General features: G+C 39.6%; 1 protein-coding gene and 1 long non-coding RNA gene across 5 annotated transcripts in view; one reads left to right on the forward strand and one right to left on the reverse strand.

The window, feature by feature from the left end:
• Nucleotides 1–893, forward strand: LOC121133413. Its single transcript, XR_005870239.1, has 2 exons — nucleotides 1–321; nucleotides 693–893. It is a non-coding gene; the product is annotated as an uncharacterized LOC121133413 (long non-coding RNA).
• An 860-nt stretch (nucleotides 894–1753) lies between these two features.
• The window catches only part of LOC101837265 (zinc finger protein OZF), a 28360-nt gene continuing 12351 nt past the window's right edge, over nucleotides 1754–17762 (reverse strand). For 2 of the 4 annotated variants that reach the window (XM_021232058.2, XM_021232057.2), the window contains exons 3-9: nucleotides 14708–14868; nucleotides 13326–13480; nucleotides 12596–12684; nucleotides 11616–11742; nucleotides 8558–8638; nucleotides 7427–7506; nucleotides 1754–7001 (exon numbers count right to left, since the gene is read on the reverse strand). In XM_021232058.2, coding sequence (XP_021087717.1) covers nucleotides 5589–7001; nucleotides 7427–7506; nucleotides 8558–8638; nucleotides 11616–11742; nucleotides 12596–12684; nucleotides 13326–13350 — 1815 coding nt within the window. In that variant the 5' untranslated portion in view covers nucleotides 13351–13480; nucleotides 14708–14868 and the 3' untranslated portion in view covers nucleotides 1754–5588. The remainder of the gene's footprint in view (nucleotides 7002–7426; nucleotides 7507–8557; nucleotides 8639–11615; nucleotides 11743–12595; nucleotides 12685–13325; nucleotides 13481–14707; nucleotides 14869–17762) is intronic. The other 2 variants (XM_021232059.2, XM_021232060.2) reach the window with 2 other exon arrangements.

Below are 17762 nucleotides of genomic sequence, written 5' to 3' on the forward strand. Positions count from 1 at the left end.
CTGACGTCACTTCCGCCCACGCCTCGTTTGCTGCAGGGTGGGCGCTGTAGCGGCTTCACAGTGGGAGCCGGAATGATGGCCTCGAGGACAAGCCAGATTTAAAGCCTGGGATGTGGGTCTTCGGGGGCGCCCAGGCCCCGTAACTAAGCCCTTCCACACGGTCTCCTGCGGTCCTCCGCCCACGGGGAGCTCACCGGAAACTTCCCAGCCTACCCCTGCCGCGTTCAACCCAGGCTTTCCAGAGCTCCCTGGTTCAGCAACAACAAGGCCGCCTCGCTTCCGCAATCATTCGGACCTTTCGAGGTGTTGGCATTGGTTTTGGTAGGTTGCAACCATAAAGTGTGCTTCAACAGGCCAACTAGCTCATTCCACCGGGCTCAGGAGCCACTAGAGGCTTTTGACTGGGAATCCTGAAATAATTATTGGGTGGATCTGTCTTAGCAGTCTCCCAACCCTATCTGCATCTTTCCCAGCAACTGTTGAATCCCGAGTCCATAAACAAAACGTGAACTCAGTTCTTGTTTGTTGCCGTCTCATGTCACAGGAAAAATGACCAGTTCTACACTATTGGATGCTGATGCTCCCTTGATACATGAATGAAGAGCCAGTTGAACAATCCTACAGTTCAATAGCTGAGAACTGTAATGTTATAAGCCTTTTAAAAAGTGGTCTGTCTGCATTTATCCCTGCAGGCCAGAAGAGGGCACCAGATCTCATTACAGATGGTTGTGAGCCACCTTGAGTTAGCTGGAAATTGAACTCAGGACCTCTGGGAGGCCAGCTGGAGTCCCTGAGCACTGAGCCATCTCTGCCCTATTAGAAGCCTTTTGAGGAACTTTTAGAACTGAATTCTGCTACTTCTGTTGGTCAAATTAAATTCAGACTTCACCTTCTGATGGACTTCAAAGAATTTATGGCTGTGATCTATCACAGGATGTAATGGGCCGTTTGTCAAGACCCATTTTGCCCCCTCTGCCATGGATTTGTTCCGTTAGGGGTTTATGTTGCCACAAAAACAATATGCCAACAAGAAATCACTGCACACTTAAACCTGAAGGAAAAGCTCTTTGTGAAAGCATACCGCCAGACTGGGGCTAAGACCCAAATGAGAGCTGGCCTCAAATAGACTTCACTGACTTGGACTGTCATCCTTACACACTTTGAACATTTAAGCAGAGACAGGAGACTGCAGGTCTAGCCACCTGGTCAGATAGGAGATTTACACAGCAAAAATATTGCCAAAATTGTTAAGTGCACCAGTGTTGTTCTTTTCAAATACATGTGACCCAGTGTCATGTTGCCCTTTTGGCAGAATTATGCTTTTCTTAAGAAAAGCACTGGGAACTTCACAGCCAGCCAGGACCTAACATCCGTTGTGCTGCCCCTGGAGCTGCCTGTTCAAAACACATGTTCTTTGAGGATGGGACTAATGGCTGGTCAGTCCTGGTGAACATTTCCATCCTAGCATCATGAATTTGCTTATCTCTAGCAGGCTTGAGTAGCACACTAGTTTGGAAAATTGAGGATGGGGCAGCACTTCCTTAGCTCAATTCTACTTTGTGTGATTTAATGTCTCCTAAGCAAATCTATTAACAAACCCTCTATAACATTACTATTCTGGTTTTCTTCTATGCCAGAGTAATGGTGCATTCGCTTCTAAGGCTCTACAATTGTGATGCTCAGGAAATAAATGATGGGAATCTGTATGCAAACTGTCTGGTCTACTCAGTTAGAAAGAAACAATATTAACAGATTTTATTTTAAAACTGGATTTAATGTTTTAGAATAGCAACTAAAATAAAAGTAAATGCAGTACATAAATTTCAAGCATTGGGTAAAATTTCAGTAGAAACATTACAGAGAGAAGGAACATGCAACAAATACAGAAAAAAATCCAATTCTGTTACTAATTGCATTATACATAATGGCCTAAAAGAATTGTTAATTAGGATTTTTCAAGTATTCAGAATTTTAAAACTCCAACTAAAGTATGTATAAAAGACACATCTACAGCTGGGTTACAAGTCAGTGTTAGCATATGTAAAGCCCTAAGTTTGAATCCTAGCACCCCCCCCAAAATGTTTGAACTAAGGATACAAAAAGAAAGCTTATACATATATATGTGTGTGTGTGTGTGTGTGTGTGTGTGTGTGTGTGTGTAAGTACCTACCAGAGTCAATGGAATAAAAACTATATCAGAAAATTTCAATATTTCAAGACAGTTTTTTTCCTTTCCAAATCATTTACCAGACCCAATTCCACCTTCAGGCTCATTTGTTTCTTTTTGTTTTATTTTATTTTTGTTTTTGTTTTTTTAAGACACTTTCTCACAAAGTAGCCCAGTCTCAGGCTACCCTTAAGTCTGTGACCCTCCTGCCTTGCCTTGGAATCCCTAAGATCACAGTGTGTGGCAACACACTGTTTTTGAAATAGATACTCTCCAAAACAATACCAGATACTTTCAAGATTAACTCAATGTAAATACAAGGAGAAATAAATGCAGAATGCAAGACCAGCCCAAATTAAACTCAATTATACAACCAGGAAATATTAGAATATAAGAAAAAATAAATTTTGTTTCATGTGAAAATGAAAGCATGCCTAGAAAAATATACTCAAAAATTTAATGATATTGTAAATATTAAGTGTCCTATAAACATAAAAGATACCAAACAGTTTAAGATAAAAGTACCCCAAACATCATCAATTATTCTAGATCAGTATAACTGAACAGGTTAAGAATTTAGTGAGGAATACACTTCACTGTAGTATATGACACTGTTCTAATCTACAGCTAAAAACCAGTCAATTCATTTTAAAATTTTGTTTTGGTAGTACTGAAGATTGAAACCAGGGTCTTGTACATTGCTAAACAGGCACTCTACCTATCCCTACTCTTCTTCCATAAGAAAAATTTATATGCCATTATTACTCAAGAATATCTATGAAAATCTTTATGTGAATAAACATAATCAACACTAAATAGTAAAAGTGAACCATTTGGTTCAAAATTGTAGCTCAGTGGAGAGTGCTTGCATACTCCTGGGATTGTTTGATCCCCAGCAATCACACAAAACAAAAATGATCCTTAATGTCCACATTAAATATATCTAGGAATTTAAGGTTAACATCAGACAACTGTATATAATCATTATTAATAAATGACTGCCTTTACTTTAGAGTCCTTTTACTCATTCCAGTATTTATTAGGTATTATGGACCAGAAAATGAGTATGGTCAGAGGATATAAGGAAAACAATAAATCCAAGGATAATTTTACTTCACAATTAAAGAAATACTATAAAATGAATAAGCAAAATCCAGATATTAAAAAAACTATCTAATAAAGCAAATCAGTATGGTGGAGAGCATACCTCATTATAATTCTAAAGAAAAATATGTTTTTACTACTTTCACTATTGTGCTGGACATCATACTCATTTCTGTAAAGAAACCACTAAAATAGAAATAAAAATACCATCATTATCTACAGTTATGACTACCTGTCTGAGAAACCAAAAGAACCTATATGCAAATATACTGTACTGAAGACCCTCTCAAATTCAGGTTAAATCTAAGCCATAGCATGATTGTCCAGGTAGAGTCTTTAGAATTTCCACTTAGGACCATAAGTGGAAACCTCACCAAACAAGACTGTGATTTTTATCAGAAGAGGAAGAAAACCTCATTTTCAGATTTTGTCATTTGAAAACGTCTGCACCAGAAGTCAAACATGCTGATTTTTTTTAAATGTGTGTGTATGTGCATGCTGGCATGTTCACACATTTGCACGTGGCATGTGGGAGCCAAAAGATAATGTCAGGTGTCCCCAATCACTTTCCATTTTATTTATTTTAGCAGTCAGCATCTCTTGCTGAACTTGGAGCTCATAAATTCTAGTAACCTAGCTACCCAAATCATCTGAAGATTCCCATGTTGCTTTGCAAGCATTGGGATTACAGGTGGGCCTCCATGCCCACCTGGCACTTAGATGGGTTCCGGGGAACCAAATATGGTTCTCATGTTTGCATGGCAAGAACTTTCCCCTCTGAACCATTTAACTAGCTCCCATGCTGTCTTCCTTATATGAGAGAATAAATTGCTGTATATTATCTGTCCACGGCTGGAGATAAAACTTAAATTTGCATATGCTAGGCAAGGAATATTACCACTGAGCTAAACCCACAGCCCTAAAATTTTATCCAAAATGTCATAATGGAACCCAATACTATGCTAACCTAAAATTTCGTTTCTTTTAAAGTGAATTTTAAAGCAACTTGGCTTCTGTTGGTTTTGTGTTATATTTATTGTGTATGTAAGTGTGTGTACAAAATGTGGTATTCATGCAGAAGTAGAGGACAACTTGTAGCAGTCCATTCTCTCCTTTTACTTTGTACGTCCCTGGTATCGAACTCAGTTCCTGATTTGATTGAAACCAGGTAAAGCACCTTTACTTTATAAGCCATTTTGCCAGTGCTACTATGGTGTTTTGTGGTACTAGGGCATTGCAGTTTTAAAAAAAAATGCAAGTAGCTTTGAAACTGAGTGATAGGTAGAAGTTACCCCTTAGGAAAGAGGAACATGTTACTAGAACATGAAAAAAAACTAAGCAGTGATAATGCAATGGTCATGAACCTTGGAGAACTATATTCTTGCATTTTGTGTGGAAGTTTGAGAGTGATAAAACAGAAAATTTATGTGAGACCTGTAACTAAAGTGTTCAAAAGGAGCAACTTGGTTCCTCCTGAGTGCTTTTAGTAAATTATAAAAGGCGAGACACTGAAGCTAAGAAGGAATTATTAAACAAAACAGAACTGTACCTTGAAAAACTCTCAGCTGATCAACATTACAATAACTGAGAGCCAGATAGGGATATAGCTTAGTGGCAGAATATCTACCTAGCACCCACAACACCCTCAGCTCAATCCTCAGATCAATCTCAACCAAACTGAGGAACAGACATTGGATTATATGAACAAAATTACCCAAAATAGATCCAAAAGGTGGATTTTGAGTTTGAACATATTTATAGGGTCACGGGGATAACATCTGTAAATAGACTAGCTAACAAGAATGGATAAGGACTATTTCTTGGTATGCTCATCAGAATCAATGGGGTCAGAATAGCTGCCTGGATTGTGTCTTTCCGAAATACACCAGTGTCTTATATTAATTTGGCTTGTGGTGAATTTTCACATTAACAAAACACACTGGCAGCCACTAACCAACAAAAGGATCAAATGTGTTTAATTATTTCATAACAGAGTCAACCATCAGAATGAGGCCATCTTGTCTACTGGCCTCATTTATGACCCACAAATGCTCAGACTCAAGACATCCAGAAAAAGGTTCCAGGGATGTAGCTCAGTGATTGAGTGCTTGCCTAGCATGTGTGATGTTCTAGGTCAATTCTCAGCACTGCCCAAAAGAAGAAAAGTTTGAGGGGGCACCTAAATTATCCTATTTCATAAAATCAGGATGGTGTGTAAAGCCAGTGTGAAGCATTAGAACCCACACAAAGCAGTTAAGACTAATCTGATGATCTTTGGTGTCACTGTCAATATTTAAAGGTGGCAACAACAGATGGGCTAAATAGCAACACCCATACCCTCACATTGATAGGGTTTTTCTTCAGTGTGAACTCTGCTGTGTTTCCTTAGACGTGAGTAAACAGCAAATGCTTTCCCACACTGCTTGCATATATAGGGCTTCTCTCCAGTATGGGTTCGCATATGAATGTTAAGGGATGTGGAATATATAAATGCTTTCCCACATATATTACACACAAAGGGCTTTTCGCCACTGTGAATTTTCAGATGTTTTGTGCGATGTGAGGAAGTTATGAAGGTTTTCCCACAATGAACACATTCGAAAGGCTTCTCTCCTGTGTGAGTTCTCACATGATGAATCAGACCAGAGGTCCTAGTAAAGGCCTTCCCGCATTCCTTACATTCAAAGGGCTTCTCTCCACTATGAATTCGTACATGTGTGGCAAGGCCTGAGTACTGAGTGAAGGCTTTCCCACACTCCTTACATTCATAAGGTTTGATTCCAGTGTGTGTTCTTATATGTTCAGTAAGCTGAGTAGATCTAGAAAAGGTTTTTCCACATTCCTTACATTCGTAAGGCTTTTCCCCAGTGTGAACTCTTATGTGTTCAGTAAGGCCTGACCATCGAAGGAAGGCTTTCCCACATTCCATGCATTTGTATGATTTTATTCCAGTGTGAATTCTAACGTGATCATTAAGGTATGACACATTTTTAAAGGCCTTCCCACACTCCTTGCATACAAAGGGCTTTTCTTCAGTATGAGTTTTTACATGTGCAGAAAGTCGAGAATAATTAGCAAAGGACTTCCCACATATCTTACATACTTTGGATTTTTCTTCAGTATGAATTGATACATACTGAGTTAGGTGTGAGGAAACCGTGAAGGCTTTCCAACATTCCTTGCAGTCACAGAATTTTTCTCCAGTGCACATTCCCATGGGATTATTAAGGCATGCAAAATACTGAAAGTCCTTTCCACATTCCTCAAATTTGTAGGGGTTTCTTGCATTGAGAATCGGAAGATGCATAGCAAAGCTTGTGGGATGAATAAAACCATTCCCATATTTATTCCAGTCATAGGGTTCTCCTCCATTGTGAGGCCTCATATCTGTCTGAAAGTATGACTGATTAAAAAATACTGTCTCACAGTCTGTGCATTCAAAGGGTTTCTCATTTGTGCTAGTGCTTGGGTACATGATGTTTGGAGTCAGACTGAAGATTTTTCCACACTGATTAAGTTCAGAAACATTCTGTCCAGTAGAGGTTTCCTTGAGCAAAGAAAGAATGTCTTTCCCATACCAGTTACACTCAGAAGTGTATCCTTGGCTCTGCATGCTCACCTCTGTGTTAAAACATAATTGTTCACCCAACACTTCTCCACCTGGCTTAGAGTCACAAAGGTCCTCTTCACTGTGGTTTCCTGACTGCTGAGGAAGGGATGAATCACCCACCTGAAGACAAAAAAACATTTTTATGTTCATTATGAACTTGATAGTTTCTTTTCCATCCAATTATTTCCTGACCTCTATTGTTGCCAAACTGAATGACAGGTCCCTTTGCCAAATTCTGGACGACGGGCTAATTATATGCATTTAAGAAAAAAAAGAGTACATAGTTTCTTAAAACTTCCATGTCTAATTACATATGGAAAAATACATACTAGTAAAAACAATGAAACATAATCTTTATGGTATATTTGGAGATTCTCCCAAGTCATGGTATTCTACACAGTTCTCCAGAAGCATCAGTTCCTTTCAGTGCAGACTATTCATCTCAAATAGTTCTCTACGAAAGAACTCCCTCCCATTTATTTACTTATTTATTTATTTATTTATTTATTTAGAGTAGGAAATAGAAAATCCCTTTCTGATCTTACCATTTCTAGTTCACTGGAACTTTGCATCTTAAAATAATTCTGAAGTTCTGAATCGTCAATTCTAGGTTGTAATTCCAATTCTGAAGTTAAATAGAAAGAGAAATATAAGTTCAGAAATGGTACATAAAGGTGGTGAGGGTCATTTGTCCTTTTCATATTAAGCACATTAACAAAATAAAAGTGAGGGCTGGAATGATGGCTCAGACTAGACATAAATGGCTAAAAACTCAAAACCAAAAAGATGAGAAAATAAAGTGAGACAGATGTACTGGTGCTAACTGTGACCTTAAAGAGGCTCAAGCCAGAGACTCTTTCCTAAGTTCAAGAGCAGCCTGGCCTATGACACTCTGTTTCAAAATTAGTAACAGAAAAACAAGGAAATGGGGCAGGGGAGATGGCCAGTTGGTAAACCATGAAGACCTGAGTTTGAACCCTAAAACAGATTTTGAAATGCCACCCATAGTGGCACATGCTAATAATCCCAGCACTGAAGAGGCAGAGACAGGCACATTCTCTGAGGCTCACTGTTCAACCAGACTAGCCTGGTCAGTAAGCCCCAGATCTCAATGAGAGACCTGGTCTCAAAATATAAGGTAGAGACTGCCTTGTCACCAAACTTGATAATCTTGAGTTCGAGCCTTGGAAATGACATAGTGAAAGAGAAAATTCACTCCAAAGTTGTTCTCTGACCTCCATGGGTATGCTGTGATGTGTACATAACACTTTCTCCTACATGTGAAACAAAGTTACTGTACAGATTTAAGGATTTTATTATGTAAAAAATTTAGTAACTGGACTACACAGGGTGCAAAATGGTTGCCTCACAGGCCCAGGCCCTGGGCTCAATTCCTAGCACCTCCAAAACAAGCTGTAATTAAAAAAATAACAATAAAATAAAAGGTAGATCCTGTGGAATTACAACAACAGGGAAGTCAGAAAGGTCTGAAAAAACAGTTAAAGTACTAGGAAATAGGACACAGGCATGCACAAATAGAAACAATAGATTATACAGAAGGTCTCAAACTCTGAGAAAAATGGCTCCAATCTCTGAGGCCAGTACATTGTAAAAAAAACTTGATTACCGTTGAAAACCAATACTGAACTCAAACAGAGTCCTACATACATACTCACGTTGAGGGACTGTGCTTTCCACTGTCTCCAACTCTTCTTGTTTTAACCAGGGAGTCAGACTAGGAATGAAGAACTGACATCCTACATATGCAGAAACATATATGAATGGAAGAAGTTCAAACAAGAGACAACAAACTTTTATATGGCTAAGGAAATCACATTTCAAATGAAAGCAAGGTAATTCTTTCAAAATGAGTAAAAATGCAAACACAGGGGCAGGGAGGGAGGGTTACAGCTGAGCGGTAGAATGTCTGGTTAACACAGCTAAGGTTCCAAGTGTAACCTCTAACACCATAAAAGGAAATACAATGTTCCTATTTCTATGTACCCAAAAGGAGCCCCTGAGAGCCAAATGCAAATTAATTAATGTACACTTTCAAGAGGAGCTATACCTCAAGGGTAGAACATTTTCCTAGCATGTGTACTGCCCTGGGGTTTCATCTCAGGCGCATCCTCTCTCCTCCCTCTCCCTCTCTACCCCCATCTCTAAAAACAAGTCTACTGTGTGGGACACAGTAGCACATGAAATTTGAAATCCCGTAACTTGGGAGGATAAGGACAGAGAATTCCAAATTTGAGGCCAACAGAATATTTTATTGCCGAAAATAGGTGAGGGTCACAAGGAGGGTAAAAAAAGAGAAGGCAAAGGGGTTAAAAAAAGTGAAGAAGAGAAAGGAAAAATGAAAGTATAAAAGGAAAAGGAAGACAGATGTGGTGGCCACACCTTTAATCCCAGCATTTGAAAGGCAGAGGCAGGCAGATCTATCTCAATCTTATCTACACAGGGAGTTCCAAAGAGAGACAGAACTAAGTGTTACCCGCCCCCCCAAAAAAGAAAGAAAACAAAACAAACAAAAATAACAAAATTAGAGTTCTCAAAAAAGAAAAAAGTGGCTAATAAATATCCCTTTTAAATGTCCATAGTTAGGAAGAATCTGAGAGGAGCTAGGGATGGAAGAAAATATGGTCAATATACATTACATGAAAAAATTTTTTCTTTAAATGTTCAGCATCCTTAGCACTGAAGGAATGCAAATGCAAACAACTTTGAGATTTCACCTTAGTCTACTCAAAATGACAAAAATCAACAAATAACCAGTAACAAATACTGAAGGGGCTGAGGGGAAAGGGGACCCTCATCCACTGCTCATTGGACTGCAAATTAACACAGGCACTATGGAGTCAGTGTAAAGAAATTCTCAAAAAGCTAAAAATAAGCCTACCATATGGTCCAGCTATACCATTCCTTGGCATATGCCCAAGGACTTGAAATTCTACTCCAGATACTTGCTCAGCCACGCTCACTGCTGAGCAAATCTAAGTAGAAACAACGTAAATGTCCTTCAACCAACAAATGGATAATGAAAATGTAGCACATATAACTTGCGTAAAAGAAAACAAGTAAAATCTTGAACTCTGCAGGTAAATGGATGGGACTACAAAAGATCATGGTGAGTGACATACACAAGACCCAGACAGACGTCACATGTTCTTTCTCATCGAGGCTCCTAGCTCCAATCTTCAGATGTGAGTACATAACCTAAAGTGACTGTAGAAAACCAGGGAAGTTCAAAGGACCATTGCTGGCGTCAGGAGTGGGTAGTAATTGAGGGTAGCAGAGTATAGGTGATCTGAAATGGAAAGTATGAAAAGGGGGAGGGACTTTGATTAGGAAGAGGGAGGGAGAAAATACAGGAGAAAGGAGGGTAAATAACAGGAAGGATGTCTGAAAAAGTCATAAGGGGTCATAGTATTGACTATCTACCTAAAAATACCCATAGTATACATAATTTGGTACACATAAATATAGATACATAGTTTAAATGAGCTGACAATGCTCCAAGAGTCAAAGACCATCTAACAAAAAACTCAACACTGGACATAAGAAATCCTCTTGAGTTGTTGAACAGGGTTGTCCAAGAGACTCCAAAATCACTACAGGTTATTGCTACAGACCTTGGTTGCCCCCTAGAGGTAGAAGGTTAAGTCCCAATTGTTGAAGATACCATTCACTTCAGACACAAAACCCAGGGGCCCCTGAGGTAGAACTGACCTGAATGCATCCTACCTGAGGACTAGCTTTCATGGTACCAGAAGGTGCCATGAAATCTTCCAAAACAGGGAAGCAACCCAGCTATGATACCTTTGAACCGCAACAAAAACCAACATGACAATGATAACCGTAAGGATACAAAAGTATCACAGACACCCTGAGGCAACCAACAGCTCTCTATTTTGCCTTAAGACTTACTCAATGAGAGGGAAATCATGCCTGGTACTGGAAATCATAGATCTTGGAGAATCTATAGCCACCACTTTATTAAACAAGCATAACCCAACTATCCTAAATATTGTCTTCATATAGATAAAGAGTTTGCTATGAGATTGAATCTCTTAGTAATGCCAGAAGCTATGCCCATAAAGTATCAACAACATGATTGCCTAAATATGAGCTGGGCAAGGAAGACACCAATACACATGCTCATGTGGAAAGAGGGAGCTCATGGATGCTCATGAGGCCTCAACCCTACACAAAGAACTACAAACAACTAAGGTATGCTAAGAAGGGGAAGAAATAGTCTTTCCCTGGGGAAGACTACACTAATTGATTATCCAGCCAACCCTGAAAAATACATACAAGCAAAACTATGCAGACTTTTTAGATTGTATTATATATTTAAGGGATACACACACACACCCCACATGCATGCACACACGCATGCACACATGCACAAACACAAAAATTAGAAGTCATTTTTTGGTATTTTGGGGTTTTTTTGTGTGTGTTTGTATGTTTTGAGATAGCCTTTCACTATGTAGCCCTGGATAGCATGGCCTGGAATTTGTTATATAGACCAGGCTGACCTTGAACTCAAAAATATACCTGCCTCTGCTTCTGAGTCTCATGTGCTAGGAACAAAGGTGTGAGCCTCTTAGCCCCACCCCCATACAAAAGCAGTTTAATTTTTAAAACTGCATGATCAATCTCCAACACATTAAGAAGCATGTAATATGCATCTGTTTCATAAAAGGTAATAAGGAATGCTGGCAGCCTTACCTACTGAGGTCAAATTTTCATAGTTCTCCAGCATCACCTCTCTGTATAGGTTCCTCTGAGTCAGGTCCAGTAAAGTCCACTCATCTGGGGTGAACTCCACAGTCACATCATCGAAGGTCACTGCATCCTAAACCGTTACACATATGTTGGTTTGAGCCAATTAACAGTCTTGCTAGTACTCAATGGGAAATTAGGAAGGTGGGCCTAATACCTATACATGTTCTCAGATCAGCCTCAATCCAGCTGCAGGGTTCAATGGCCCCAGGAACTCTTCTCTCTAAACTCACTCTGTTGACCTTCTACTGCCACATGACTTTAGCAGCACTTCATAAGCACGATTTCTACCAGCACAACCAGGCTAGAAGCTCTCCTCGTCCTACTGTCTCACTGTAGCATATTCCCTAAATAAACTGTAGATGTCTAATAAGTAGACCTGAGAAAAGGGTGCTCTCACCTGCCTTATCATCTGTCAGAGCACTTAACAAAACAAAAAGCACGCAGTTATCATATGAGGCTCAAGATTAGTTAGTGGAGGCCTATGACTGTAATTCCCAATACTGGGGAGGAAGGTTGAGACCAGCCAGAATTATACAGTGAGTTAAAGGTTAGACTATATAGCTAGACCCTATATAAAACAAACAAACAAACAAAAACATTACCTAGTGGAATTGGGGATATAGCTCAATGGTAAAGCAAAATGGTAAAGCCTAGCATGGGCAAAAAGGCTCTGGTTCAATCCCAGCCAAGCAAACGCATTAAGTAGCAATTACGGAAATGCTAGGATGATCTGCAAAGATCACCAATATAAGGCTCTCGGTTCACCAGGGAAATTCAACCAGACACTCTTCACCCCCTAGGGAGAATGCATTTCCTTTAAAGGCCTGGAGGTTGAGTCTGTTTAGATTCTAGACTCTAGAAGGAAATGCATCTAGATCATGAATGAAAAAGTTTTTTGGTATAATGATATCCTTTCTTTTTACCTGGTAACAATCTGCCTGGTTGTCAGTCACTGTCCCTTCTACTTCTGTGTTTTCTTCATAGATGTAGATAGGCTCTCTAGAAAGAAGGCCTGATAGGAAAGAAAGAGGGCATCAAATCCCAGAGCCATGAAGTCATTCCACTGTAGTGTGACATTCCCGTCACCTTTACACTCATCAAACCACATAAATACATTTCTATCAAGAAATGCCATAGCATTTACATCTCCCCTGGATCCAGGGGGACAGGCTAGGAACTGTGCTACCTGATGAAAAGGGAGCGTTCTCACTGTATAGATGAAGAAACTTAAGGAGTGAAAAATGCTGACTCTGGGGCTGATGAGACGGCACCATCAGGTTAATTTGAGTACTGAGACCTGATGCTCATGATGCCCAGAGTTTGTGAAGTAGAAAACTGACTCCCAAAAAAGACCTCTGACTTCCACATGTACCCTCACTCACACAAATACATACATACAATAATAATAAGAATTAAAATAAACAATGAAAAACATGGCTCTACATTGCCCCTGGTGACAAAACTCATGACAATTATACAGCACCTCTTCTGAAAGCATACACACAGGGCCCTAATTCACAGAGCACCATTCATTATGTGGCCCATTTCAGCTCTTTGTAAATGAACACGCAACTACTGAAGCCCTACCCACTGGACTTTGCTGTGCAGGAGAGACCTAAAACAGTCTAAAAAAGAGCTTCAACAAGGACTTACCATGGGACAAATCAATGGCTGCCATCCCGTGATGCTGATGGTGAAATGTGCCTGAACACTCCCTTCCCTGATGCCAAGATCACTTCGGGACAGCTTATGAATCTAAGTGGGCAGAGGCAATCTCCATTCCTCTTAATACAGGGTTATATGGAGTCCTGTTCACATCAATCATTAATCAACAACATCGAACGTCAGTCAGCAAACATCACACAGTAGTGCTCACTCTCTGCAGATAATATACGTGAAACCCACTGGCAAACATCTACTCGCTAACAATAGCCATACACATACTGATTAACATTCACTAGTTTTGTCAGAAGTTGTACTAGTGCCTTTCATATATAAGCTCACACTATCATAACCATCCTACACAGTAGTTACATTACCCACACTAAAAACCCATATCCAGGCTAGTGTTACCCTGTCTGGAAATGAACTGAGATTTGATTAAGCTGAGTTTGTACAGAAAGCTTGATTTTCTATAACTGCTACTGCTCCCTAACATGACAAAACATGGACCCACCACAGCACTATTCAAGATTTACTAGTTCCACATGTAAATGACTACTTCACATGTATATATTATGACGTAATTTTAAAAACTAAAATTGAAAGTTTTAAAAATCAACATGACTGTTATTTGACAACTCTAAGTATGTCTAGCACAAGGCCCAATGTCACATGCTTAACACTAGCACTTAAGAGGCCAAGGCAGGAGACTGTAAGTTAGAGCCTCAACCACATAAAGACACCCAACTCTAAGAAACAAACAAAAATCAATAAAAAAAAAAAAACATGCCCTTAATCTCAGCACTCGGGAGGCAGAGGTAGGCAGATCTCTGTGAGTTTAAGGCCAGCCTGGTCTACAGAGAGAGTTCCTGGACAGCACAGCTATACAGAGAAACCCCGTCTCAGAAAACAAAACATAGAAAAAAAAAAAAGCTATTTACTTTATCTTTTCTCTTTTTAAAGGACTGTATCTCACATACTATGTTATAAGGGCTGGCCTTGAACTGACCATGTAACTGAGGATGGCTTTGAACTGCTACTTGTCTCACAACTACTAGGATTGCAGATGTGTTCCACCATGGTGCTGGAATAGAACTCAGGGCCTTGTGTACACTAGCCAAGCACTCTGCCACGGGGCTACATCCCCAGCCTTGTGTCTGTGACTATGAACTGTATCCAAGGCCTCATATAAGCTAAACACACACCAATCTACACCTCCAGGATCTGAATTTTTTAAAACTACTAATCTCATTTATTATAATAAGATAAATCAAAAGTCTGGAAAAGAACTTAAGCATCTGAATTTTTTATTATGTACTAAAATGGTATTTTCAATATACGGGTTAAAATAAAAACATTACAAATAATCTTACCTCTTCTATTTCATTTACTGTAGGTACTGGAAGTTTATTTCAGGTCTGGCTTATTCTTTAATTCTTTCAGCAAATTATTAGGAAGTCCTATTCCTGTGGTAGGCATGAGCAGAGCAGGGAAGGACACAGAAAATATCCTGTTCTGTAAAGATCTAGAAGTCCTATGGGGAAATATAATCATAACAAAAGAACTGATATATTACTTCATAAGGGCTACAGGGAAAATCAGGCAGGTAAGGAGAGTCCTACATATACACACCCAGGAAGCACAAAACTGAAAACTCTTTTGGGACAAGATGGCAACAAAAAAGGAAACTAACACTGTCTAGATCATCTTTGACCAAGAGATTAGAATAAGAATTGATAGGGATTTTTTTTAAGGAACTGAGGGCTAGAGAGACAGTTAAGTGTCTTAAAAGCACTGGCTGCTCTTCTAGAAGACGTGGGTTCAATTCCCAGCACCCACATGGCAGCTCACACGGTCTTGTTACTCCAGTTCTGGGGAATCCAACACCCTCTGAGGACACCAGACATAAAAATAGTGTACACAGACAAAACACCCATTCGTATAAAATAATAATTTTAAATGTTCTTAAAAACCAAACAAACAAAAACTGGTAAGAGAGTTCAGTAGTCAGTATAGTGCTTGTCATGCAAGCATGAAGACCTGGGTTCTCACATCAGTACCCATGGAAAAATATGGACACGTAATCCCAGTGTTGGGGAGGCAAAGACAGGACGATCCTTGGAGCCCACTGCCTACTCCCATCAAAATAGAATTCTGGGTTCAACGAGAGATCCTGTCTCAAAATATAAGGTGGACAGTAAATGGAGAGATGGCTGAGCAGTAAGAGCACTTACTGCTTTTGCAGGACCTGAGTTCAATTCCCAGCATCCACATCCAGCAGCACACACTGCCTGTTAACTCCATCCAGTCTGCCTCCAAGTGTACCCCCACACATACACCAGACAAAAACATATAAATAATAAAACTAAATATCTGAAAAATAAAGAGTGATTGCAGAACACATCCAACATTTGCCTCTGGCCTCTATACACACACACCATACACACGCACAAACTCAGAGCACATTTCAAGTACTAGGGTCTTGGTTGGAAACACTAGAATCATACATAAATGCCCTTTCCTCTTCATATTGGCACAGGGTCAAGGAATGGTCAGAGTCTGCCCAGCTCTTTAATATACAATACCTTCTTAAATAAAGAGCACCAGGTGTTTTAAAAACAAAAAATATCAAGTTTCTTTGTCTTTTTTGTCTCTCTTTATCCAACCTGGTTCCCAGCAGGAAGACCTGATTGACCTTGAACTCACAGTCTTGCCTCTACCCTCTAAGTGTTGGCATTACCGTCAAAGTTCTTCTTTTTATAATGCTGGGGACAGAACCCAGAGCCTTGAGAATAATAGGCAAATGCTAAACCACTGAAGCTGTATCCCCAGGCAGAGATTGACTTTTTTGTTTTCACTTCAACAATTTCCTTCATTTTTCTTTTATTGTTACCTTGAAACATATAAAGACTGGCCCCTTTAAAAAAAAAATATATATATATATGTGAAAACCAGGTATGATGGGGGAGGCTTTGTAAACCCAACACTTTCAAGACAGAAGCAAGAAGACTTCAAAGCCAGCCGAGCAAAATAGTAATAATTATCTTAAAAAGACAAACAAACAAACAAAAAAAGACTTGTAATCCCAGCTACTGGGTGGGGCAGCTGAAGCAAAATGATGGATTGAAAACTCAAAGCTAGCTTCATCTATAGAATGAGTTCAAGGTCAGCCTGGAAAAGTCAGAGGGATCCTGTCTCAAAAAGATAAAAAAGGGCTAAGGATGTAGCTCAGTGACAGAACACATGCTTAGGGTATGTCACACCCTAGTTCAGTTCCCAGTATCAACCCCCCACAGACATAAATAAGAAAGGCCCAGTGAGATGGCTGGTCAGACAAAGGTTCAAACTGCTGAGCCTGAAGACTTGAGTCCTATCTATCCCCATGTCCCATGCTAGGATGAGGGACCTGAGTCCTGAAAGTTGTCCTCTGACTGCCCATGCACACTGTGGCATACATTCTCACCTCACAAATAAGATTTCATAAATTCAATAGAATACCAGCCTAACTGTGCTCTACAGTGTTCTAATGTAAACGTCCCATAGCTCATTATTCACCAATAAAATTCACCCTCACAAAATCCCTATGCTGCTTACTCTATAGTTGATGAATCCCAAATGCTGGACTAAATAATGTACTAAAAATCACATTTATACTCCAAGGACAAAGAGAGTCCACTAAGACTATCCCTAGAATCTTGTCCTTCTGGTCCCTTGCAAACCCATGCTGGGGCCTCTCATATAACACTCCTTACAGTGGGACAGACATTCAGTAAAATCACATGAATCACAAATTATCTGTGGCTGACTGTCTTTGGAAGGTCAAACAGATGCTACTTTAACTTCCAGCAGCAGTCACTTGTTTACTTTCCAGCCAATGCTGGGATAGAACTTAAGGGCTCACACATTATAGCTATGTACTTTCCCACATTATCCCCAATCATGATGGTATCTTTTGTAGAGTTATTGTCTTACTCTACAGCCCAAGCTGGTCTTAAACTTACAGCAATTCTCCTGTCTCAGCTTTACAATGGAGTGTGTTTAAAAAAGAAAAAAAAAAAAAAAAGGATCTGTGAAATGACTCACTAGGTAAAGGTAGTTGCCGTCTAGCCTGACAACTTGAGTTTGATTCCCAGACCCTACATAATAAAGAAAAGACAGCCAACTTCTCCAAATTGTCCTCTGGCCTAAATGTATATGTCATGGCGTGCAGATACCCCACTACACACACAAAATAAATAAATGGAAAAAATGAATGTTCTAAGTCTGCAAAGTTTAAAAAACAGCACTTGTATTTACTTATGTAAGTGGCTGTACTCACCTGTGCAGGCACATGTGGGAGCCAGAGACTGATGTCTGGTGTCTTTCTGTGCGGCTCTTACTTTTCCAGATAGTATCTCTTACCGAATTTGGGGATTCCTGTTTAGACTA

The sequence above is a fragment of the Mesocricetus auratus genome, unplaced genomic scaffold (genome assembly GCF_017639785.1).
Source record: "Mesocricetus auratus isolate SY011 unplaced genomic scaffold, BCM_Maur_2.0 Super-Scaffold_100022, whole genome shotgun sequence".
NCBI classification, from domain to species: Eukaryota; Metazoa; Chordata; class Mammalia; order Rodentia; family Cricetidae; genus Mesocricetus; species Mesocricetus auratus.